Source organism: Schistocerca nitens, chromosome 2, assembly GCF_023898315.1.
Source record: "Schistocerca nitens isolate TAMUIC-IGC-003100 chromosome 2, iqSchNite1.1, whole genome shotgun sequence".
Lineage (NCBI taxonomy): Eukaryota > Metazoa > Arthropoda > Insecta > Orthoptera > Acrididae > Schistocerca > Schistocerca nitens.
Window position 1 is genome coordinate 373,092,063 of NC_064615.1, and position 26,783 is coordinate 373,118,845.

General features: G+C 42.1%; 1 protein-coding gene and 3 non-coding genes across 4 annotated transcripts; all 4 read left to right on the top strand.

Moving 5' to 3' along the window:
* Window positions 1-1,162: 1,162 nt before the first annotated feature.
* On the top strand, window positions 1,163-19,185 carry LOC126235030 (uncharacterized). Its single transcript, XM_049943765.1, has 3 exons — window positions 1,163-1,189; window positions 2,206-2,796; window positions 18,628-19,185. The coding sequence occupies exons 1-3, from the start codon at window positions 1,163-1,165 to the stop codon at window positions 19,018-19,020; spliced, it is 1,011 nt and encodes a 336-aa protein (XP_049799722.1). The 3' UTR covers window positions 19,021-19,185.
* Trnas-cga (transfer RNA serine (anticodon CGA)) lies at window positions 13,578-13,653 on the top strand. The gene has a single exon. It is a non-coding gene; the product is annotated as a tRNA-Ser (tRNA).
* Window positions 13,878-13,953, top strand: Trnas-cga (transfer RNA serine (anticodon CGA)). Its single transcript has one exon. It is a non-coding gene; the product is annotated as a tRNA-Ser (tRNA).
* Trnas-cga (transfer RNA serine (anticodon CGA)) lies at window positions 14,178-14,253 on the top strand. The gene has a single exon. It is a non-coding gene; the product is annotated as a tRNA-Ser (tRNA).
* Window positions 19,186-26,783: the final 7,598 nt, after the last annotated feature.

Here is a 26,783-nt window from a genome sequence, read left to right on the forward strand (position 1 = left end):
GCAATATGACGAGTGTTGTCGTTGGACATACTGATAACATCCGCGTTCCAACAAGTCCAGTCGTTCTGGACACCCTCCACAACTGCATGATCCTCTACAGATGGCCATCTACCTGCAGACTTCGTGCAATCGCTGAGACATGCGTCCCATGGTGGCCACTAGTGCTGCGCAGCATTTGGCCTGAGGCAATGCATGTGGACATCTGAACATGAGCACACAGGATGTGTGAGTGTTTTGGCTATCTCCGACATCCGGCCATGACAACTGCTAATATGGATTGAATCGTGGTTTAAGTGTGTCGTGTTTAGTGCTTCTCAGTACATTGTAGTGGACTCTGTCTTGCAGTAGTATTTGTTGTTGTCGTGTCTATGCTGTCATGCAGTCGGCGCTTCTTCCTCCTTCCAAATGTAGCAGAGAGAACCTATTTAGGAATTCTATCATGCCTTAAATGCCCAATCACAATTTCAAATTCCCGACTGATCCATTTATTATTTCCAATTGTGGTATTGCAATTGAGCTGATATTTGAAATACCTTCAATGAAACAGACTTCCACAAAAATGACCTAACTGTGCCAGTATCCACCAAGAGAAAATGTTCAAATGTGTGTGAAATCTTATGGGACTTAACTGCTAAGGTCATCGGTCCCTAAGCTTACACATTACTTAATCTAAATTATCCCAAGGACTAACACACACACACCCATGCCCGAGGGACGACTCGAACCTCCGCCGGGACCAGCCGCACAGTCCATGACTGCAGCTCCTTTGACCGCTCGGCTAATCCCGCGTGGCTATCCACCAAGAGGAGGCAAGGGAAAAAACATCCGTAAGGTGGGAGTAGGGTTAGGGAACCGGGTAGTTGCAGGATCGAATCCCACCAAGCATACCACTTCACTAGAAGTGGTACGTCCTTAATATCCAGTATGTCCAGTAATGTCCAGTATGAGGTATTCAACTTTCGCTTCTCAGAACCACAAAGATTAAGCGTTCAAAAGCAGTGGCTCGCGACGTGTTGCTGCATCTGAAGTCAAATTTTGTCCACTGAGAAATGTAAGTCTATAAATTTATGAATTGTAGTACGACTTATTTTAATTTCTAATGTCAGCTGTAATAATTAATAACTGATATCGTGACATTTTAACCAAGTCAGCATCTGCAACCATGGGTAACTGTCAGTTCTGTTTACCGGTAAGGCAACTGTCAGTACTGTTAACCAGTAATTTGAACGACGGTAAAAAAGTGGAACAGTGAAGTTTGTTATTCATAAACAGTGGTTTCCTTTGTTATGTCAGTTGAACTTATGAGAGGTCAACAGTGGCAGGTAGTTTCAGTATCTTGATTAATGTTGATTATGTTGTTCACATAAGAGTTAAAATTAGTGAAATAAACTATTATTAGACGTTATCTTCATATGTTATAAGTATGGCTGCGGCCAGACCAGCCTGTGGGGCCATCAACCAGTCAACATATGATGAACAGAAGTTACTTTTAGTTTCGGAACGAAGTCCGAGAAATAGAATAGGAGAGATTTCTCGTCATTGCTAGCTAGAAACCCCTATCCAGGAAGACCTTCCTGTCTGGATGCACCACAACAAGTGACGACTGTCAGCCAACACGTGAGTTCTCTCCCACACTTGCTACTAGCTACAAACAGCAGTGCATAGTGGGTTGTTTGTTAGCATATTCCACAGGAACAAACAACTTTTGCTGAAGCGATGATTCTGGTTGACATGTACGCCACGAGTTTTACTTGAATATTGCAGGAGCATACTAAAGGGAAAAGCTAGAAATAAAATAAAAAACTGAATGACCATTTACACACACTACGTGACCTGCACAATGCTATATTTAAAAAATGAATATGTAGTGCTGAGCAGCAGCCCCACAGTCAGTCAGTGTTATCAGCCCCTGGGAAACCTCATAGTGGCCTAGGAAATAGCTATAGTAGAATTCCAGAATGAGATTTTCACTCTGCAGCGGAGTGTGCGCTGATATGAAACTTCCTGGCAGATTAAAACTGTGTGCCGGGCCGAGACTGCCAGGAAGTTTCATATCGTAGAACTACTACTAAGGTACATTGCAGACTTTTCAGATTCAAACTATTTTGAATGTGACACCTCATACTGTCCAATTCAGATAACAAAGCTTAAGTAAACTAAGTGTACAAAAATCTGAGACAGTGCCATAACCATCTTATTTCACAGTGGGACGTATTCAAGACGGAGGCACTGGTGCTGGCCGAGGTGATGCCCATGGCGCACGAGGCTCTGCACCGGGTGGAAGGCGCAATGTTCCGTCCACTGGTGGCCACGTGCCTGCACCACGGCGCCACACCCAGAGCCTTCCTCGTGCTGGACGACCTGGTGGCCGCCGGCTATCGACTGGCGGACGCAGATCGACCTCTCGACTACCAGCACTGCGAGGTGGTGATGCGAGCGTACGCGCGCCTCCATGCTGGTACATCCTACGCGCTCAGCAAGCTCCCCGACTGCGGTGCCCAACTCTATGTCGATTACTTCAGCGCTGGGGACATGGAGTTTATTCTGCGACCAATGATGCAAAGCACGTTTTCCGCTGTTGCCGATTTCGTGAAGAGAATTCCTAGCTATGAACACTGTGCAGACAAGTATATGGAGCTCACAGATACATTACTACCACTGATGAGAAAGACGTTGAAGAAAAAAGTACAAGATACTAAGCTGAAGGTACTGGTTCATGGTGACTGCTGGAAGAACAACATGATGTTCAAGTACTCATCAGGGGAGATTGTTGATGTGCGGTTCGTCGATTTTCAGGTATGTGTGTCACCTATTCAGTGACATGTCTATTCTGTGTGTCTACTTGTCTACCTGAGAGGTTTTCAAAATGTGCATTGCAGTTTCCAGGGGAACCCAGCCTTACAGTAGTCTCATCATAGTATATTCATAAAAACAGTAATTTGCTTTATTTGCTGCCTGAGTAAAAGAACAATGTGAGTGCTAGTAGCGATATCTAGTAGGTCAGCAAGTAAATGTTGTTACTGTGTCTCCATGGTAGATGGCAGTCAAACTGTGCTTCTTGACTCAGTTGTTTTCATTCAGTAATAATCAGTTTGAAGATTAGTTTTGTCGAATACAATTCGTTTTTAATTGTTTTGTGTCTTCTGTGATTTGTGTTCCTCTGTCAGAATGGACAAATTTTTAAATGTAAGTACAAAAGGCGATATTTCGAATGTGTCATGCAGTTTTGATGACATGAATATACGAAAATGTAATAAATATGACGACAGACAGATGAATTCTTGTATTACATGTAGGGCAGAATGTTGCACCATTGGAATACTTTTCGGAATTTCACCTACAGCCAGCTGTGTAATAGTTTAATATATTGTCTTATTCTGTTTTTAAACAATGGCACTCACTTTTTATGTGCTGCAGTCTTCTTCTGAAATTAGAAAAATTACTAGATAAAATTAAGGTTTTTCCAAATGTGAAAACATGTTCCAAGCTACAACATGGTCATGTACCTAGGAACAAAGATTCTCTTGAAATTTAAAAGCTTTGCAATTCAGATTATCTTGACAATACTGTATTATTACACTGCTACACGCTCATGAGCATAGGAGAAATCAAATTAAGCAAGAGGATTATAAAAAACCAGTTACAAACTAAATACATCTTGAAACTGAAGCTATTGGAAACTAATACAAATCTGCATTTTCAAGACAGATCGAATCGTTAAAATGTTAACGAAACTCAGTTAATTTGCAAATATCAAGTGTTCAGTGGTAAAAGACCTCCTTCTATTTCAAGGAACAAGATGGTGCACGATCCACAAAGTAGGACTTAACCTTCATGCATTATATAATTAGACTAAAAACATAGAGAATTTTACTTGTTATAAAATTCTGTAAGTGAAGATCTGACAGTATATTCGAAATAGCTTTAATATATCATACAGTATTTAAATATGTAGAACTCAAAATATATAGAAATGTTGCATAAAACACAACCTCATGTCTAGTGACAACAGAAACTGTAGAAAATGGTTGAAGCTGCTTGTGGCAGTCTCTAGTGCACATTCATTTTATGTGATTCTAAAATCTGTCACTAGACTGTAGTACCAGTCACTAGACTGCAGTACCATTCCGAAACCATCAGCTGTTCTGATGTACACCATCCTCTAGGTACAACAGTCACTCCTACTACTATTGGAAATAAGGAATGTGTGTTTTGTGTCATTTGTTTCAAAATCATAGTTACTGAAAGCATGCCTCCTAATAAAATGAAATGAGATTTCGAATCAGATCGCGGTAGTTTGGTGAACAAATCAGGGGAATACTTTTCACACAAGTTAAAAGAAATGACAGGAAAAAAATACTTCTCACTAAACAAGTAACAATTCCTACAGAGGCTCTTGTTTCGTCTATGTGTAGCAAAGAAAAAGTAATGTACACCACAGTAGAAAATCTTACTTTACCAGCAGATCTGGAGATGGTATCTATTTGATAGGTGAATCAGCTGCCAAGTAACTGGAAAGTGTGCCCTTGTCAGACAATACTATTAGTCGCAAAATACTCGGTATGGCTGACAGCGTTAATGGTCAGTTGATTGAAAAACTTAAATCTGAATTTGGCTATTTAAATGGATGAAGTTATAGACAACCATAATGATATGCATCTAATTTGTTACATGCGGGTTATGCATGGCAACAAATGTCATGAAGATTTTCTTTCCTGTGGGAAAATTTGGAACAAAATCAACAGCCCCCTTGAAATACTACACACTTTTATAGGAGAAAACAGCATCAGGAAAACTGTGTAGATGGGTATTCAAATGTTATGGCTCTCTGTCGTGCTCAGTTGCAAGCTTTGTTCCACCAAGACGCTCCTCACACTATTTAGACATACTGTCTTATTCACCAAGAAGCACTGTCTTCAAAAAGTGTGAGTCCCATCCTTCATTAAGTTTTCCAATCAGTGATTTAAGACATTTTTCATTGCACTTCAGTGAGAAAAAAGGGTTTTAGTTAACTTTAAAAATTTGGTTGCATTAAGAAGTTTTTGATATTAATCAGTCAATCCGAAACTGAATAAGAAGAAAATTATTGCAGTCAGCTTCGAGCTGGAAGTTTGTTAACATTTCCAGTTTTCATATAGATCCACTGTAAAAATAATTTGTTCATATTTAAAACATTACCTAAAAATAAACATATTCCCCTAAAATCTTCAAGGTCATTCTGTAACTATATGCTATTTAGGTGCTATAGGAAAAATAATATTAGTAAAATAAATATCTAAAAAATAAAAAAAGTGAATCTTAAAATTTAAATTATATCATCCTTGGACGCAGCCATCCTTGAATGTAGCCAATTATATATTGCAAGAACCAGTCTGAAAAAAGTATGAGTATGACTAGCTGAAATAAGCAGAAAAACTGCGATTTCAGTCCTGTATGCAAATCGACGAACTTAAGCTTGTTTTGTACGAAAATAAATGTTCTACAAAATAGCATAGTATTTTTTGAAGAAAACGCATTGAAACTTTTTATATTGCTTGGAAATAAGGTGACCTTTAATCTGAAAACTATTTTCGTAGCAGTTTTCGTGTTAGTTCAGTTTTCTACATTGTCATCTTTAAAGCTTTAATTACTCAATTAAACAGTATCTCATTTTCTGCCGAGCTGGATATAATTATTTAACGATGACTGTTTTTGCACGTAAAATTCGAACGTTGCACATGCAAATCGTGCCATTAACTCGGCATTAGTTTCAGCCCAATTAAAATATTTTGCGAGAAGAATTAAATGATTCGCACAATTTGCCTGAGTGTCAGCTTCGGTTCGTCGTTCAAAACTTTCTTAAACGCACAACTATAGTAAGACAGATGTTCGAATGGCTGGACAAACAGCAGATGGTCCAGGATAAGCCAAAAACTTTTTGCCCCATGTTTTTAACTCAAATACCAACCAAGTTCCAAGAGCCCCAAACCGTGATTATGCACGCGGCATTTCCATACATATTTGTTACAGAGCTTTCGCGCTGCAACGGTTTGTTTCAGCGATGTGAGTAGTTAGTTACATGTTCCATAGATCATTTAAACGATTCTTTCATACAAATAATGTGGAACGAGTCATTTTACAGGATATGTATACGGGAGTGTTGCTGTCATTAGTGAAAACGTTGTTTTTTAGTTCTATTCAGGCTATCAGTTTTAAATAGAAGTTTGTGGATGACTCTGGAGTTGTCCAATGATGTCCCACATGTACTCTATTGGAGACAGACCTGGGGATCGAGCAGGCCAAGACAACATGTCGACACTCTGTAGAGCATGTTAGGTTACAACAGTGGTATGTGGACTACCGCTATCCTGTTGGAAAACTCCCCCCGGGATGGTGTTCGTGAATGGCAGCACAACAGGTCGAATCACCGGATTGACGTACGAATCTGCAGTCAGGGTGCTTGGGATAACAACGTTAGTGCTATTATACGAAATCTAGTATGTCTAGCACACAGACAGGTTGGTTCCAGGTGATCAACTGGTTTCCTTCTTACCAATATGTGGCCATCACTTGCACCCAAACAGAACCAGATTTCATCAGAAAACACAACAGACCTCCACCGCGCCCTCCAGTGAGCTCTCGCTTAACACCACTGAAATCGTAAATGGAGGTGGTTTGGGGTCAGTGGAATGCACGCAACAGGCCGTCTGGTTCGGATCTGTCCTTGAAGTAACTAGTGTGTTATGACACTGTGGTGCCAACTGCTACTCAAATTCCTGCTGCAGATGTAGTTCGATGCGCCAGAACCATACACCGAATGCGATTGTCTTCCCTCTAGGCAGTGCGGTCATCGGGAGCTCGGTCATCTTGAGACTGTATATTCTCGTAACCACCGCTGACAGAAATCACGTACAGTGACTGTGTTCCTGCCATGTCTTTCAGTAGTATCGCAGAAAGAACACACAGCTCCTCATAGCCGTGTTACACGACCTCGTTCAAACTCACTGAGATATTGATAATGGTGTCTGTCGCCTTAAAGGCATTCCTGACGAACATCAACTCAGCACGTCCATCTCAGTGGCACTACTAGCGACAGGCTTATGCGATTAGGGTGAAATCTGAATAGATATCGTCCTTCAGATGAAGAAACACTCCTACCATCTTTCGTTTACATCGCACATCTCCTTGGTGTCACGTGCTTTTTCCGTCAGTGTGTGTTCTTGCGCAAATTATTAACAATTTTTGTTACTGCATAATTAACTCTTTTCTAAGACACAGAGAGCTTTAATAACCGGCAACATAGATCACCTTTTCATTTCAATACTTTTTACATAATTCTCATCTTCCTCATCACTCTCTATGAAATCCACTCCAAATTTATTCTGCCTCCATTAATGACAAAAATTGTCATACAGACTGAGAAGAAAACCTTTCACTCTGTGCAGAGGGTATGCTGCATTGATTATATGCTTCAAGTTAACGCTGCGTGCCAAACCAGGATTCAGGTGCGGCTTCTTTAACACTGTAGGCATATACACTCCTGGAAATGGAAAAAAGAACACATTGACACCGGTGTGTCAGACCCACCATACTTGCTCCGGACACTGCGAGAGGGCTGTGCAAGCAATGATCACCCGCACGGCACAGCGGACACACCAGGAACCGCGGTGTTGGCCGTCGAATGGCGCTAGCTGCGCAGCATTTGTGCACCGCCGCCGTCAGTGTCAGCCAGTTTGCCGTGGCATACGGAGCTCCATCGCAGTGTTTAACATGGTAGCATGCCGCGACAGCGTGGACGTGAACCGTATGTGCAGTTGACGGACTTTGAGCGAGGGCGTATAGTGGGCATGCGGGAGGCCGGGTGGACGTACCGCCGAATTGCTCAACACGTGGGGCGTGAGGTCTCCACAGTACATCGATGTTGTCGCCAGTGGTCGGCGGAAGGTGCACGTGCCCGTCGACCTGGGACCGGACCGCAGCGACGCACGGATGCACGCCAAGACCGTAGGATCCTACGCAGTGCCGTAGGGGACCGCACCGCCACTTCCCAGCAAATTAGGGACACTGTTGCTCCTGTATCGACGAGGACCATTCGCAACCGTCTCCATGAAGCTGGGCTACGGTCCCGCACACCGTTAGGCCGTCTTCCACTCACGCCCCAACATCGTGCAGCCCGCCTCCAGTGGTGTCGCGACAGGCGTGAATGGAGGGACGAATGGAGACGTGTCGTCTTCAGCGATGAGAGTCGCTTCTGCCTTGGTGCCAATGATGGTCGTATGCGTGTTTGGCGCCGTGCAGGTGAGCGCCACAATCAGGACTGCATACGACCGAGGCACACAGGGCCAACACCCGGCATCATGGTGTGGGGAGCGATCTCCTACACTGGCCGTACACCACTGGTGATCGTCGAAGGGACACTGAATAGTGCACGGTACATCCAAACCGTCATCGAACCCATCGTTCTACCATTCCTAGACCGGCAAGGGAACTTGCTGTTCCAACAGGACAATGCACGTCCGCATGTATCCCGTGCCACCCAACGTGCTCTAGAAGGTGTACGTCAACTACCCTGGCCAGCAAGATCTCCGGATCTGTCCCCCATTGAGCATGTTTGGGACTGGATGAAGCGTCGTCTCACGCGGTCTTCACGTCCAGCACGAACGCTGGTCCAACTGAGGCGCCAGGTGGAAATGGCATGGCAAGCCGTTCCACAGGACTACATCCAGCATCTCTACGATCGTCTCCATGGGAGAATAGCAGCCTGCATTGCTGCGAAAGGTGGATATACACTGTACTAGTGCCGACATTGTGCATGCTCTGTTGCCTGTGTCTATGTGCCTGTGGTTCTGTCAGTGTGATCATGTGATGTATCTGACCCCAGGAATGTGTCAATAAAGTTTCCCCTTCCTGGGACAATGAATTCACGGTGTTCTTATTTCAATTTCCAGGAGTGTACTATCAGCTAGGCTACTCGAACATGCTCCATCACCAACTCAAAACCTAAGACTGAAAGGAGCTGCTGCCCTCTCCTTCCACACGTTACCGAAATTTCCCGGTGGCGCTGTAAGATTTACACCCCTAAGAGCAAGAATACGCAGCGGATCTTATCAACACCACCAGGGTTGCTGCTGCGAAAGATTTCTGTTAGTGTCTTACAAGCTTAAGGCAGATATTCTCGTTCGAGCCAAGCTTTGCATACAGCTTTAACTCATAACATATGATCAACGTCACAGAGGCTCATTCTGAGGCGCTAGTTTCTACTCTAATCGGCTGTTTTTCAATTACTCATGTATCGTTAATTACATATGATAAATTTTTTGCATATTTACGTGCATTACATAACAAGAGTTAAGCACTCTGACTCAGAACACACTGACCTCACTTTTAGGAAGCAGTTATGGTTTAAGTTTTCTGTGATTTCTCTAATCTGGTGAAGGTGAATGCTAGGATGATTCCTTTGGGGGAAGACACGGTTGACTTCCTTTCCCATCATTGCCCGGGTTTCATGCTTCATTTTCAATAACGTCATTGTAGCTGATACGTTAAACTCTAATCCTCCTCCTTTTTCTCATGTAAAAATGGTTCAAATGGCTCTGAACACTAAGGGACTTAACATCTGAGGTCATCAGTCCCCTAGAACTTAGAACTACTTAAACCTAACTAACCTAAGGACAACACACACATCCATGCCCGAGGCAGGATTCGAACCTGTGACCGTAGCAGTCGCACGGTTCCGGACTGAAGCGCCTAGAACCGCTCGCCACCGCGGCCGGCTTTCTTATGTAACTGAACGTGTTAATATTTATCAGAATCCTTGCAACAGCTGCTGGTTGCTCATATAGTCTACAAATGACTTTTCAGTAATTTCACTCTACTCCGGGTTCATTTTTAATGCAGTTTGCATTTTGCTACAAAGTTAGAAAGATTTTTATATAAAAGATTTTATGACTGAGTATAACATTCGGAATACACTAAACTTCCTCATAAATAACTGAATAATTGTTGTAACAAGCGCTTAGGTCATTACGTAAAGCAACTGATGCGGTAGGGAGCTCGTTGGGAAGTGGAAAGGTACAGAGACCACAAAATATGGTATACACGAACAGCAGTTTATTATCAGAAATAATTAAACTTGTCTCCTTCCTTTTTGGCAAGTTAACAGTTCGTAAGCATTATTTATTACTATAAACAGTTTTTATTCTTTTCGTTACTCACCGTTCTTTGGTATTTATTACATTCTTATTCGTCCCCCACGTGCATGTGTTGAGAAGTTGTATTTGCACACAGAACTTTCACTGCTGTTAACACATTTACACTTCTGAGCACTTTCCTCTCGTCATTTTCCGTGTTTTGGTTTGTTATTGTGGGCTGCGTTCGTGTTTTGTCCGTTTTAGATAGCGATCGAGGCGTCTACTATCGATCTGTTAGTGTTTATATTTTCTGACTAAGTAGAGAAAAAAACAGAGAGAAAGAGAGAGAAATCATGTCTGTGTGTGTGTCGTGTGTCCGTGTGTGTGCGCGCGCGCGAGTGTGTCAGGGGCAGAGAGAGAGAGAGAAACGGAGAGATTATATTTTTATTTATTTTTTTATTTTATGTATTTATTTTTATTAATCTACTTTTTTAAAGTGGGGGTGTTCATCTTCATGTGTGTGTGTGTGTGTGTATGTGTGTGTGTGTGTGTGTGTGTGAGAGAGAGAGAGAGAGAGAGAGAGAGAGAGAGAGAGAGAAAGGGGGGGGGGGGAGAGAACAGCTCTTTCTCTTTCTCTCTCTCGCACGCACACACAGACACACACACACACACACACACGCTGTCTCTCTCTGTCTCACTCTCTCTCTCTCTCTTACTGTCTTCCATGTTAAGTAACATGATGCCTCGGCCATAAAGACCAGTTAACAACAACATTGTCCAGTCTTAAGTGAACAGAACTTCTCTACAACGAATAGCACTTTAGAAACAGGATACCTGCATTAAGGGCCGGCGACCAACAACAGCACTGGTCAGTCTTAAGTGAACAGAACTTCTCTACAACGAACAGTACCTTAGAATATCTTCATTAATGGCCGGCGACCATGCCACAAGCTTCACAATGAGGTAGCAAGTCATGGGATATCGGTACGGACATATACAGATGGCAGTAGTATCGCATACATGGTATAAAAGAGTAGTGCTTTGGTAGAGCTATTATATGTACTCAGGTGATTCATGTGAAAAGGGTTTCCGACGTGATTATGGTCGCAAGGCGGTACTTAACAGATTTTGTACAAACAGTGGTAGTTGGAGCTAGACGGATGGGACATTCCATTTCGAAAATCGTTAGCGAATTCAATATTCCGAGATCTGTAGTGCCATGAGTGTGCCGAGAATATAAAATTTCAGGCATTACCTCTCACCGTGGACAGCACAGTGGCCTACGGTCTTCACTTAACGACCAAGAGGAGCCGTATTTGTCGGTGCTAACAGACAAGCAACACTGCGTGAAATAAGTATAGAAATCAAAGTGGGATGTACGACGAACGTATCCGTTAGGACAGTTCGCTGAAATCTGGTGTTAATAGGCTATGGCAGCAGACGATCGACGTGAGTATCTTTGCTAACAGTACGAGTTAGCTTGTAGCGCCTCTCCTGGGCTCATGATCTTATCGGTTGGACCCTAGACGACTGGAAATTCGTGGCATGGTCAGATGAGCTTCGATTTCAGTTGGTAAGAGCTGATGGTAAGATTCGAGTGTTGCGCAGACCTCACGAATCAATGGGCCGGAGTTGTCAACAAGACATTCTGAAAGCTGGTGGTGACTCCATAATGATGTGGGCTGTGTTTACACGGACCATTAACTGAAAATGGTTATGTTTGGCTACTTGGAGAACATTTGCAGTCATTAATTACTTCGTGTTGCCAAACAAGTATAAAATTTTTATTGACGACAATGCACCATGTCACGGGCTACAACTGTTCACGATTGGTTTGAAGAACATTCTGCACAGTTCGGGAGAATGATTTCACCACCCAGATCGCTCGATATGAACCCAAAGAAGGTTATGGGACATAATCGACAAGTAAAACTTCGTTCACAAAACCCTGCTGCAACAAGTTCGCAATTAATGACGGCTATAGCGTCGGCATGCCTCAGCATTACTGCAGGCGACTTCGAACGACTTTTTGAATGCATGCCACGTCGAGTTGCTGCACTACGTCTGACAAAAGAAGGTTCGACACGATATCAGGAGGTGTCCCATGACTTTTGTCACCTCTGTGTAAATGATTGGTGAAGGTGCTTTAGCATTTACACGAAATTTGGTTTAAATACAAGAAATTCATTAGTACCTATTCTGAGGAATCGTAATCTTACATATGAACATGTCTCCGTGGGCAGGCAAGTTATCAGGTCTTTAAACACAGTTAACTTTAAGGCACGATGGCCGACCCAAACACTGTACTGAACTTATACTAAAGGCCGCCTGTAGAAAATGTTGCTTAGACTTACTTGAGAGAGATTTAGTAGAAATCAGTTGTATTAAATCATAAGGAAAATTAACTGCAAATGTAAAGGTTCTGTTGTATGTACCATACAGAACTGAAATACATAACGCCAAAGCAAGGCGAACGATTTATATCAAGAGCTACAGACAAACAAACAACGGCAGTAGCCGAACAAATACACAGAAGGAGTCATCTAAGCCTGGAGGGCGGGAACAGAAAACAAACAACTCACCAGATGATTATTAAACAGGCAGGTAGTTCGAAAAACAACTAATAACAAGCAATGGGGATTTACTGTATCAGCTAGCCAGCTGTCTTATCAATATAGACACCTTTTCCAGATATTTAAGAGGAACTGACATTACAAAATGATTTTATGAATGCCGTAAGACCAACCTCAGCTTACAGCGAAGTTCCTTTCCTTGTCTGCTCCTGAATTCAATAAATAAGGCATTAAATAATGGCTAATCTGAACTGCACACACACACACACATAAACATAATTAAACACTATTTTAAGAAAATACAAAACTCTCTTAAATAAAACGTTTGATAAGCACTGAAAGCGTTAAACACTGTTCCAATAAAATAAAGACACCAATAAATAAAACAAGGCTGGTAAGCACCGAATAGGTAATGAGCCTGAAAAGCAGTTTACACTTAATTTTACAGAAAAAGTTGACATAAACTGCGGGCTTGTGTAGACAAACAACCAAGCCACATCACACAGTATCATGGAGAGTAGGCAACGAAAATCAAATTATAATCCACGTTAGCCACAAATCGCAAATACGTACCATGAAAAACCGCTAAACACAGTCCGGTAGGAAAACACAAATGAGCACTTTCGCTCACAACAGAAAATCGAAGGAATGCCTACAAATTCCAGCTATATCCAAAAGGGACCAAGATGCAGTGTCTCATACATCAGTTAAGAACAGAATTATTGACCATTACAAAAGGCACCACAATATGGGTACCAAACGGTTTCTTGAGCAATCTCACTTTCCCCTATGATCGAGTAGCTGACACTTAACCAGAATGAGATTTTCACTCTGCAGCGGAAGGTAGGAGACGAGATACTGGCAGAAGTAAAGCTGTGAGGGCCGGGCGTGAGTCGTGCTTCGGTAGCTCAGTTGGTAGAGCACTTGCCCGCGAAAGGCAAAGGTCCCGAGTTCGAGTCTCGGTCAGCACACAGTTTTAATCTGCCAGGAAGTTTCATATCAGCGCACACTCCGCTGCAGAGTGAAAATCTCATTCTGGAAACATCCCCCAGGCTGTGGCTAAGCCATGTCTCCGCAATATCCTTTCTTTCAGGAGTGCTAGTTCTGCAAGGTTCGCAGGAGAGCTTCTGTAAAGTTTGGAAGGTAGGAGACGAGATACTGGCAGAAGTAAAGCTGTGAGGGCCGGGCGTGAGTCGTGCTTCGGTAGCTCAGTTGGTAGAGCACTTGCCCGCGAAAGGCAAAGGTCCCGAGTTCGAGTCTCGGTCAGCACACAGTTTTAATCTGCCAGGAAGTTTCATATCAGCGCACACTCCGCTGCAGAGTGAAAATCTCATTCTGGAAACATCCCCCAGGCTGTGGCTAAGCCATGTCTCCGCAATATCCTTTCTTTCAGGAGTGCTAGTTCTGCAAGGTTCGCAGGAGAGCTTCTGTAAAGTTTGGAAGGTAGGAGACGAGATACTGGCAGAAGTAAAGCTGTGAGGGCCGGGCGTGAGTCGTGCTTCGGTAGCTCAGTTGGTAGAGCACTTGCCCGCGAAAGGCAAAGGTCCCGAGTTCGAGTCTCGGTCAGCACACAGTTTTAATCTGCCAGGAAGTTTCAGCTGACACTTAAATTTCAACCAGTGCCATGGTGACAATAGCACTCCACAGGCCAGACAACCACCTTTCAGCTATGTCTGGCACAACCGAGCACTCTCACATGTTTAGCAAACCCAGAACTGCAACTGTCCACACAACTGCCACTTCTTACTTGCCGAGCACGCCCCATCTTCGCCGGCTCCCGCTGCTCGCGTTTCCCCTTGCGGACAGGCGTCCTTGGGTATCCCAGCAAAGGGGCAGAACATACGCAGGACAGACACAATAGATTACTGAATGCCAAAGATGTCACGCACACATTGCCCCATCCGCCTCCTCTCCCCTTATGGGGGCGGGAGTGGCAAGGCATGAGAGTTTTCCTCAGCATTTTGGTTCCCAGTGGTGATCTTCAGCTGGCTGATATGAGCCCCAATTAATTTGCTGGTATAGAGTTCTTGGATCAGAAATCTCTCTGTAAAGGACCTTTGGGCCCCTTATACAGTCCCATAAGCCGTGGCAACATATTAAAAGTGACCTTCTGCCCCCCCCCCTCCCCCTCTCTCTCTCTCCCCGCACCCCCGTCATTCCTTGGTTTGCTCCCAAAAGTTCAAGCAGAACCTGTTTCCCAGTCATAGCGAAGTCACATGACAGCCCTTGTTATACCAGGTGGCCACTCTCTGATGTGCAAGCCTGATGTTATTTCTCATAGAGTCTCCGTTCTTCTTAATGGCCTTAATATTATTATCTACAGGAAGAAGATCATTAACTGACCAGAGGTTGGAAAGTAACAATTTAACAGGGAATGCAAATATAAGTTTGGAGGAAATAGTCCTATTAGTCTCATACATGGTCTTGTAAAAGGCAAAATTAAGCCATCCAACATACTCATCCCACTTCTTCTGCGACTTCTTGTGGTAGACGATCAAGGCAAAATTAAGATTGCAGCTCACACGCTCCGTGAGTAGTGGTGCGAGTAATAGGTGGTGGTGGTTGCATGAGAAATAGCGCTGGTAACACAGAACCTTTTAAATTCACAGGACACAGTAAATAGCGCATAGTCATCGACCATAACGTTGGGGCCCCAAATATGGAGAAAATACGACTAAAATGCTGAATGGTTATACTCATAATACCTGCCCTGCTCAGCAACAGTCAAACAAAACAGAAGAGTCACTCATCACCAGCCATAACTAACAACACATACGGATAACCCTGTTTAGTACAGGTTAGGGGACGTAGCTAATAGATGAACACCTTGTCTAACGTTTGCTCTCCCCGATGAGAGCTAAGCTTCCCCACCTGGGTTTCACTACCAAACAAACTGGCGCGGTAATTTACGAACATCGCCTTTTAACACCAAGAATAGACCAACTGAGGTGCTCTTTAATCCTCGTAATGGTCTTACATACTCTCAGGTGCTTTGCACACAAGGAATGATAAAAGTACTTAAACACCAGACGATTCAGCCCCTGGGATAGCCATACAAAATCACTTTTTTCTCGTCTTGCAGGATATCTGCCGCCTCAGAGTCGTGATGAAACAGTTACCTAAGAGCGTCAGCCACTCGGTTATTTGTATCCCTTATTTGATGAACATTAAAACGTAAGGTAGATATGTGTGCAGCCCACCGATCTATTCTCGGCGTTTTCCGTGGGCTAACTAGAACCGATGTTAAGGTCTGGATGTAGGTCTCTAGGTAGAATGGGTTAACTTTAAGATAAAACTTGAATTATTCCAATCCAGATAACACTTCTGCTTCGCATACAGACTATTTGATCTTCCCAATTGATAATGCGGGTGCAGGGATAACTGACAGGCTTGCTCTTTCCCTCCTCCTCTTGGAGAAGGATGACCACGACACCTAAATTGGAGGTATCTGTGTGGTACACCTTTACTGTACACAGGATGACCAAGGAATGACATCTCTTTTTAGGCCAGTTTGAACATAGCAGATTTCACACTCAGCCTGGCTTCCGACAGTGGGTGAAAGACTTGCCCTGTATTATCCAGGTGATCATTGAAAGTTTTGCTGCAAATAATCAAGTTGTCCAAATGGTTGTAACACCCCTAAATTTTAGTCACCCAGCACACAACCTAGAAAGCGTGATGATATGACTGCTCTCGTAGTCAACCCAAATGGAACTCAGCTGCGTTCAAAGAGCTTCTAATTCAATGTAAAATGCAGGAAGAGGCATGGACTTCTCTGGGAGTGACATATGGTGGTAGGTCTGATTCATGTCAAGAACGGTGAAGTATTGCGTATCTGAAAAACAATTTATCAATTATGAAGGTCAGGCAAAGGTTCAGATTCCTGAATTACCTTTTGATTCAGAGTACAATAAACCACAACCAGCTAGGATCCTTCCCCACTGGGTTTAGGAACGAAAAATATCGATAATGCGTAGGGCGAGACCATTGGTGGAATTACACAGTCAGCTAAAAACTGATCGATAATTTTTCTTAATTCTCTCATCTACAGTGGTGATAACTGGTAGGGTGACTGAGGAACTGGTGCCTTATCTCTCAGCAATACCTTAGACTGGACTTTGTTGATGACCCTAGCCTATCGTTAGTATTTATGGGTAGCGTCCCAAGACTTCCAACAAGCCATTTCTCTGCTCTTTACTCAAATGGAATATATCAGACGATGACCACTCTGCCTTTTCAAACCACATCCCATTCTTGTGCCATTGCCTGCACCAAAAATACTTCTTCACTGGCGTTAACTTGAGAAGCAAGGATTTTCGTATAGCAGAAGCTGTTTAAATACTAGGTTGCGTTTGAGGAAGTTTCTTTCTATAATTCATTAAGTATTGCAAGTAGATTTTTGTTGCACAGCGCTGTGTATTCCTTGAAAACTATTTACTGCTTTTGTATGTGGAGATTCTCATCCATCGTAAATTTTTGTAGGCAGGAGACAGAGTTTTAAAAACTCAAATTAAATTTCGAAACATGGAGTAAAAATGTCAAACAGAGCTTCTAGCACCCGCAAGATAATTTTTTTATGAAATGTGTGATTTGGTATGCCACTTGCTGTGAAAGAAGCAAGCACACAAGACATCAGATTATTCACCCCGAGGAGACCCGATGCTAATACTGTGTAACACTGCCTTTATCCCTTTAATGGCCACAGTTCAGCAAGAAGAGAGTCCATGGGATTTTTCAAGTGTGCTGTATCTAGCTGAATCTACTGACATGATTTAACCCCACGTGCCTGCAAAATGAGATGTTGATTGCTACATTTCATCCACTGCTCGAAGTAATCCCAGAAACATTAATGGGATTAAGATTGGGTGAGTTAGTGAGGCAGTCGAGAAGTGTTAGGGTGAGGTAGACTTCATCGAGCAAGGAAAATACGTTTTTAGCACAGTGAACACGGCTGTTCTAATCTAGGTCAGGGGTGTGCATAGCAAACTCATTATGAAGCTGTAGGAGCAACACTTCACCACTGAGAGTTTTAAATAAATATCCTTATTCACGTTGTTTGTAACCTGAACGGGTGAATCCAAGTCTTGGTATGTAAACCACCCTCAAAACATCACAGAACCACCTCCAGTCTGAATAGCACCTTCCACACAATCCATCGTAAAACCTTTATTGGGCTACTAGTTCACTAGGAGCCTGGTATCATTTGAATAAAGGGACAAAATCGAGACTCGTCGGCCCACATTTAACTTCTGCAGCCGACTACTGTCCAGTTTCTGTGTTGTTTGGATCACGTGCAGCAGCTTCACGTGGTAGTTTGAGGAATGGCTTTTTGTGATGTAAGTGACCTCAAATATCCTCTGCATGATCGTTCCGAAACTGGTTAGGATGGATCTGCATTCATTCACACAGCGATTCCTGTCAGGTTTGATTGTCTATGAAAAGACGTTACAACCGCCTCTGATCCCTGTTGGTAAGGATCTTTTTACGACCATTGTTCTTGCTCCATTTGACATCTCCAGAAGTGGTATAATATTCCTTGGAGACAAATCGGATTTCCTGCATTGACATAGCAGCAAATTGGGTAACCTGAGCCAATCACGGCCACATCCACAAACAGAAGCTCCTGTCTACCATTCTGTCACATCTTCACATCTTTTCATCTTACTGCACTATCCAACACAATAACACATGCACACCACTACACTGCCATGACTGATGTCATCAGTGGAGAGTTATGTGACTGACTGGTTCCAGTTCTACATTATGTAAATCCACCCAGAGAGACCCGTGTGCACTTTTAAAGAAGTGTCTAATATTCCGTCTGGGTGAGCCTGGTGTCAAGCTTTTGTCAGGTATACAGTTCTAGTATCAGGTGGGGCATTTTAATCTATCACTTCAGTATTAAACGGAATTCATTTTGCTCTGCTGCCTTTCTACATCCACAGATGACACACGTGTCCAGCCCTGCCCGGGACCTGGCATACTTCCTGTACGCGAACACTGATCTGGGTGTGCACGAGCGCCTGCCTTCACTGCTGGAGACCTACCACTCACAGCTACAGGCGTCGCTGCGCGCGCTGGGGATGACAGCTGCGGCGGACGCCTACCCGCTGGACGAACTGCTCAAGGACATGGAGGACCTGAAGCATTTCACACTTTACACTTCCACCTTCTGTGGTTTCGTGGTCTCCTCGGAGCGCGTCGGAGACAAATTCTCGCGAGCTCTACAGGACTCCAATTTTCAGCCAGACACATTGTATGGCGTGTATGACAACGAATACTCCCGACCATATATGCAGTACATCATACGCCACTTCGAGAGTAAGGGGCTCCTGTGAATCACACTGACTATATACTGTGATACAGCACTAGAATTGCATAATGACTTCAATACTTTATGCGCCAAATTTTGCCACAGCACTACAACGTCTGCAATGCATGCAGAATGAAATAACTGTTAATTTAACTTTCAACTCCTTGTGTAACTTGCTCCGTTCACCTTATCACTGAATGAATTTTTTTTCTGAACGACAAAAATCTGTATCGTTGGTTGTAATTAATTGGATTGAAACATCCTTTTATTTCATATTCACCACTATTGTACAATTTTGGGTATGTAGCCATTCTCAAGTGGTAGTACAGCATAACTCATGTATGTACTCTAGTACACTCTTACACTTGTAAATGGTATGCTGTGTCACAGATGATCAACTTGATGTCACGTCTACCATTGCAAATTCTGACCAGTCCTCTATGTTTCACCATTTTATGAATTTATGAATACTTTGGCTTGTAATCTAAGTATGTGCATTTTGTGGTTCATACTATACAACCACTCGAAACAGGCAAACAGCCTAAACTGCGCAGTAGTAGTGAATTCAAAAGAAAAGAATATTTTAATACAGCCAGTAGCTGCCATTGGAATAGATTTTTATCATTCAGAAAATTTGTGTTGGTTGTGGATCACGTTACAACAAAAATATTTGAAGGAACTGTGATAGTTACGACTTGTCGAGAGTGACTGTTTTCACAATATTTACGCACTTGTTAAATCTATCAACTCTCCATGTCGAATTCCTTACTGATGTGTTCTTTATGTTTTCACATAACGCAGTTTAGAAAGTAAAGGGCATATAGGTTGTTGAGCTGTGTACACTATGTGGTGTTTAATTATGAAACAAGTAAACCTGATACTACTCTTGATCAGCGGTGTAATGTTCGCCCATCTGAAAAAAAAATCGCGCTCTCTAAAATGAAATGCATAATCTGTAAGTAACTACGTAGATTTAATTACTGCAGGGAGAAGTAGAAATTCAATTCAGTGTGTTGTATAATTCCATATAACATAACGACAGTGATTATCTGTTCATTGTTTTCGAAGTATTAAACAAAATTATCGGTAATGTCAAAAAAAATCAAATGCATTGTAGTAACTGACACTCAATGTACATAAGCATGTACTCACGTGTATCTCTAGTGAAACTAGACCATGCAGCGTGCCTTCTGTGATGCGAAGGTATTGATAATTTCACTGACTTTAATGGATCTAGTTCTTTCATTTTCGATACTGAGGAGGCTGAGTTTACTAAGCCTGTCTTGTGTCATAGAATTATGCAGATCTTTCTTTATAAGTCTGAGCATCGAAAATGAGCGTTCAGCTGAAGAAACAGTAACAGGAATAGTTTAATACAGGTAAAATGCTGTGCATACGTCTGGAACGCTAGCACCTACGATTCGGTTCTTTATTAATAATTTTTCTGTTAAGTCAACTACGGAGATTTATAAGACTATTTCTGTTTTTTGTTAGAGCGATTTAAAAAACCAATTACCTAGTCTGTTAATGCACTGCAAATATTTCGTCATGTTCATTTTGAAGAATTACTGCTGCATTGTCAATCTCTTTGCAACAAGCATAATTTAGAAATTTTGGGAAAATAATTTTAAAGATGTGGTTAACATTATCCATACGCTCAAATCTGCTTTTTAACTGGTCTACACTATTGTCCAAACTGCCATTACGACAGTGATTCTGAAATACATATTTCCATCCGATAGCCGTTCATCCTGACACAGTTCATTAAAATGTTTTTTCACTCTTAGAATTAATTTATTTTCAAATTGTGGTGAAATGTCCGATTTCATTGCCAAGGATGTAGCTGATGATATTTCGTCCTCAAAATTGTTTCAATAGCAAGATAAATTATCAGCTGCATTCTAAAGAAGAGTACACATTTTCCGATTGCATAAAATTAAGACCCTGAATTAGTACATTCGAGAATCTTTGATTGCAAACACTATCTGAAAAATGAATTCGAACAACTCCAATTGATTTTTCAAGACAACAGCTTGCTCCTTTTGCAAGACGCCACTGGAGTCAAGGCTAAACTCTTACAAAATGAGCCTATGATATGCATCGAGTATTCCCTCCCAGTATACAAATCGCCCACAACGATTCAAATGTATAGTAGTGATGTATGCACAAGGAAACGGATTGGAAGGTTGGCCCTGAACTGTAACTGTAGGTCTTGTATTATATTAATAAATATGGATGTAGATTTGGGACAGATGGCTAATAGATTTGGGACAGATGGCTACTAGAATGAAGCAGGAATTCGGATGCATTATCATTTATTGACAAGTTAATCGAATGTAAATTATCGATGGTCAAAAACAAGTAAACAATTCTACTCTTTTGAAAGAAATGAGTGTGGAACGTGAGTTCACGGAAATAATCATGTTAAACTATTAAGATGAGCGATGTAGCTCATAAAGGAATAGAGATTACTCTGGTAGCACACTTAGAATCTAAACTAGAGTCGTTCTGGTCATGATGGTTGCATTGATTAGGTAAGCGAGATGGATAAGCATGCTAGAAAACAAAGTCATGGCCAAAAGGTCAAGAACAAGGCGTGACCGGTGAGTATTAAGTAAGATAAAATCGCGCCTATTTCCTCGCAAGTATTACTCACTCGCCGCTTTGCTGCATAACTACCACAAGTTAATCTGAGCCGAGGTGCAATGATGCTACAGCAGAAGACGGACTGCTGAGTAACGCGTTTCATCAGCTACTGTCCTCTCTCCTCCTCAAGCGAATCCGAAGAAGACAGCATTCCAAACGTCTCCGAAGAGGGCACCATATCCTTCGCGTTTCGGTGAGTAAAAACTTTTACCCTGCTGCCTCTGCCCTCCCTATATCGCGTCCGGGCGCCCTGAGCCGTAATACAGGTAGATACTGGAAGTTTGGAGACGCTTTACAGATCGAGGCCTCAGGGATGTGCGGGAGACGGCGGGCGGATCACGTCAGCTCAGGCGCTGCCAGTTCATGGAAACGTTAACTCCCTTAAATACAGAAGCCACCGGCCCACACAACTGAACGAGGCGAAAAGGCCTGCTTCCCTCGCCTATATAATGGTATGGGGTGGCTGGTTTCCTGTGGCTCAACTGGCTTCTTCTGCGCCCCATCCTAAAAGCATCCCTTGGCCACCACTCTGTTGTTCATTCCTCTTAACTACACAGAAATCAGTACAGTAAGTTATATTAAAATTAGGACTGGGTGATCTCAGCAATCATCACTCATGTCCCTTGAGAACCAAGCCCTTTGCATACTTCACACTCTCAAGATTGAAACGTACCTGCCATGTTACAGACCTAATGAAGACCCCTAATCAGAAGGAAAAGCGAAGCTGCCTACAGCCTGACCCCTTTCACTTTCTTCCCTTTTCCTAGATATCAACATTATTTTTGGCAGGGCCATAAGCACATTGACATAAAGATAACGAAGGGCGTTAACAAACTGGTACCTCAAAGACCAATGTTTTCGGCAAAGCTTTTTAATTGATTGGCAACTCCATGGAGTGCTGTGTTGGCAGATGTGAAAATTACCGAACTACCAGTTTAATAAGCCACAGCTGCAAAATACTAATGCGAATTATTTACAGACGAATGGAAAAACTGCTAGAAGCCGACCTCGGGGAAGATCAGTTTGGATTCCGTAGAAATATCGGAACACGTGAGGTAATACTGACCCTACGACTTATCTTAGAAGCTAGATTAAGGAAAGGCAAACCTACGTTTCTAGCATTTATAGACTTAGAGAAAGCTTTCGACAATGTTGACTGGAATACTCTCTATCAAATTCTGAAGGTGGCAGGGGTAAAATACAGGGAGCGAAAAGCTATTTACAATGTGTACAGAAACCAGATGGAAGTTATAAGAGTCGAGGGACGTCAAAGGGAAGCAGTGGTTGGGAAGGGAGTGAGACAGGGTTGTAGCCTCTCCCCGATGTTATTCAATCTGTATATTGAGCAAGCAGTAAAGGAAACACAAGAAAAATTCGGAATAGGTATTAAAATCCAGGGAGAAGAAATAAAAACTTTGAGGTTGGCCGATAACATTGTAATTCTGTCAGAGACAGCAAAGGACTTGAAAGAGCAGTTGAACAGAATGGACAGTGTCTTGAAAGAAGGATATAAGATGAACATCAACAAAAGTAAAACGAGGATAATGGAATGTAGTCGAATTAAGTCGGATGATGCTGAGGGAATTACATTAGGAAATGAGACAGTTAAAGTAGTAAAGGAGTTTTGCTACTTGGGGGGCAAAATAACTGATGATGGTCGAAGTAGAGAGGATAAAAATGTAGACTGGCAATGGCAAGGAAAGCGTTTCTGAAGAAGAGATATTTGTTAACATCGAGCAAAGATTTAAGTGTCAGGAACTCGTTTCTGAAAGTATTTGTACGGCGTGTAGCCATGTATGGAAGTGAAACATGGACAATAAATAGTTTGGACAAGAACAGAATAGAAGCTTTCGAAATGTGGTGCTACAGAAGAATGTTGAAGATTAGGTGGGTAGATCACGTAACTAATGCGGAGGTATTGAATAGGATTGGGGAGAAGAGAAGTTTGTGGCACAACTTGACTAGAAGAAGAGATCGGTTGGTAGGACATATCCTGAGGCATCAAGGGATCACAAATTTAGCATTTGAGGGCAGCGTGTAGGGTAAAAATCGTAGAGGGAGACCAAGAGATGAATACACTAAGCAGATTCAGAAGGATGTAGGTTGCAGTAGGTACTGGGAGATGAAGGAGCTTGCACAGGATAGATTAGCATGGAGAGCTGCATCAAACCAGTCTCAGGACTGAAAACCACAACAACAGTTTCTTCGCCTGTCTTTATTCGGCATACAGGCTACAAGGCCCACTCACAAGCTTCTTTCGGTCTTCAGCTCCTGTAGGATTGTTGTCTGTTGCTTTAAGAGGTAGATTTCCTCGTTCTTCCTCCTTCTCCATTCTCCTTTATCTGAGATCGGTCCTCAGACCTTCCTCATTACTCTTCTTACAAATACTGATAGTTTCCCTTTTCTCATTTAGTCATACTGCAGATTTCTTACCTGTACTTGGCTGCTTGGTATATCATTGTGTTATAAATTATCATCGTAGTATTCGCTGACATGGATTTTCAGCTGTCTCGTTGAAGGAATACATGCATTTCATCCCCATTGCTATTCTTTCCATGAGGTCCATTTCTATGCTGTTGTTGCTGCTAGTCCCAAGTATTTGAAGTAATGAACCCTCTTGAACCTCATGCCACCTATTTCAAGGAATTCTTGTTTCTCTCGCCTTCTTTCTAACTGCATGAACTCCATTTTCTCTTGGTTCACCTTTTGGTCAACCTTACGTGTGTATGTGGGGCTGCGAATGATAGCGACTAGTAATAATGATAATCAATTAGCCAATACTTCGTTATGTCGTTATTAAAAGAGTGTTTAATTGTATGTGAGTGGTTTCCACCTACCTTCGCCATCTGCAAGAGACTGAAAACTATTTTTGCAGTCAGCCAGGAAGCGATGGAGAAAATATTGACCATAATTTCCAATCTGCAAGTCCACATTAATCTTTATGCTCACTGAAAGAAAATGTTCCTACTTGCTATTTACTCAACGGTATCAGGAACTACGACTCTAAATAAAAGTTCTGGAATTTAACTAATTGGTATATTCTGTAAAAGTTCACAAGCACAAAATATTACAACTAGCATCCCTATGTGAAACATCACTATTAACAGCTCAGAGCTGCCCTCTACCGCAAGTTCCAACAAAAATGGTCTATCGCCATGACTTGTAATTACTAAAAGCTAATTGCTCGCCTTAGAAGTGCAAAATAATCTCACCACCTGCCAAGCGGATTCGTCAACATCACGGACAGTACACAAACAGTTCCTTCCAAGTAATCTAAGCGAATCAGGGTGGTGTATAGTCCTCACGAGTTCACTTCCTACGTTTACAGAAAACGTATTCAAGTCTGCCCAGCTCTGACGTCATCCGAGACGGACCGCGCGCTGGTGTTTCATTGACACGGACAGTCTGATACCTCGGTGCAAAGTGTGCCCTACCACTGCCTCTCCGGCTGTATTCACGCAGGGGTACAGTGGACCGTGAAATGGAACATCTGCTATTAACTGCCCTAGGCAAACGTAATATTCGTTTAACAATTTACAACCTTCTTAATTATTATATAAATACAGCTAACTTTGTTTCAGTTACTGGAAAGGTTTTAGCTCGACTACATTTAAACCTTGCCTGATAGAATTTTTAGAATAGAACCGGTAGTAGAACGTGACCTCTGAACTGCCTTTTTAACATTCCTTGGCACCACTGTTATTTGCAATATAGTCTTGAAAATTGATACAGCTGTATTTTTTACGAATATGATCGAGTGCTGCAGTTTGAGCTTCCTGTTACAAATTCAAGTGATACTTAATCCACCTTGGGTAAGGACGTTTTCGTCCCAAATTTGGTTTTTAGTAAACAACTTGAAAACTAGTAGAGATAACCTATTGGTGTCCTGTATTTAATGTTTTTACATGAAACTGAGGCCACACAAGAATTTTCAGCTTTCTGAGTCTAATATTTAGCAGCTTTAATTTTTGTAAAAGGTCAATATTAACCAAAATATTTCTCTGATGAGTTGAGACTCCTAACTTTTAATTGTGACATACATTTCCATATTCTAACCAAATTTTAGCTTTCTGCTTTTATTATTCAGTGTCACTTATTTTTTCTTAAAATCATATTTTTTAACATATTCGTTTGATCTACAACATTAACATGAATATACTTAAGCATACAGTGACGAAGGTTAGAAAAGTTATTTAAATCTTTAATTTCACTCTTAAATTACGGTGCAGTTCTTTGTATGTCACGCACAGTCACGTTTTGATGACGTGTCGCTGGTAGCAGTGAACTGGGATACGTCCAGGGACACTCACTCGCCTCTGCATCTCTTTCAAAGATACAGCACTTGTTTAGCCCCATCACCCCCTATTTATTTTTGTGAAAAAATTACTTTTGAACAGAATTAAATACTTTGTACCAGTTGTGTGACAATAGCTAATCTCTTTTAAATGACCGAGGGAGGTGGTGCAGTGGTTAGCACACTGGACTCGCATTCGGGAAGACGACGGTTCAGTCCCGCGTCCGGCCATTCTGATTTAGGTTTTCCGTGATTTCCCTAAATCACTCCAGGCAAATGCTGGGATGGTTCCTTTGAAAGGGCACGGCCGACTTCCTTCCGTAATCCGATGAGACCTATGACCTCGCTGTTTGATCTCTTCCCCCAAACAACCCAACCAAACCCCTCTTTTAAATGAAATTGGTTTAAATGATTTTAGCTACATTTTCCTTGATACTACATCCAGAAAATTAACCAATACATATATTAAACACTATATAGTGGATTTTTACAAATCATGTACATAAAATGACATAGAAACGTGAAATAAAATTTTCGATTATAACAAAATTAATTTTTGTGACTTAGAATTTTCAGTCTTTACCTGAAAGAGAAACGAACAAAAACATTTCGCTCTTTTGTAGTTTTTCTGTACTCACGCATTTAATCACAACTGCAGGCACTGTGTTGCGTGTCCTTAAGAACGACTTTCACTGAACATTTTAGGTAGGGGGTGGGAAATCACCATGGTTGGTGTCCTTACAGACATTCTTTTACAAAAAGGGGAAGAGGAGCAGTCTCTATGGTTGGTGTCCTTCTCACTTCCTTCTCCATACAGCTCTTAGGCTGCCTTTCTTGAAGCCTCCATA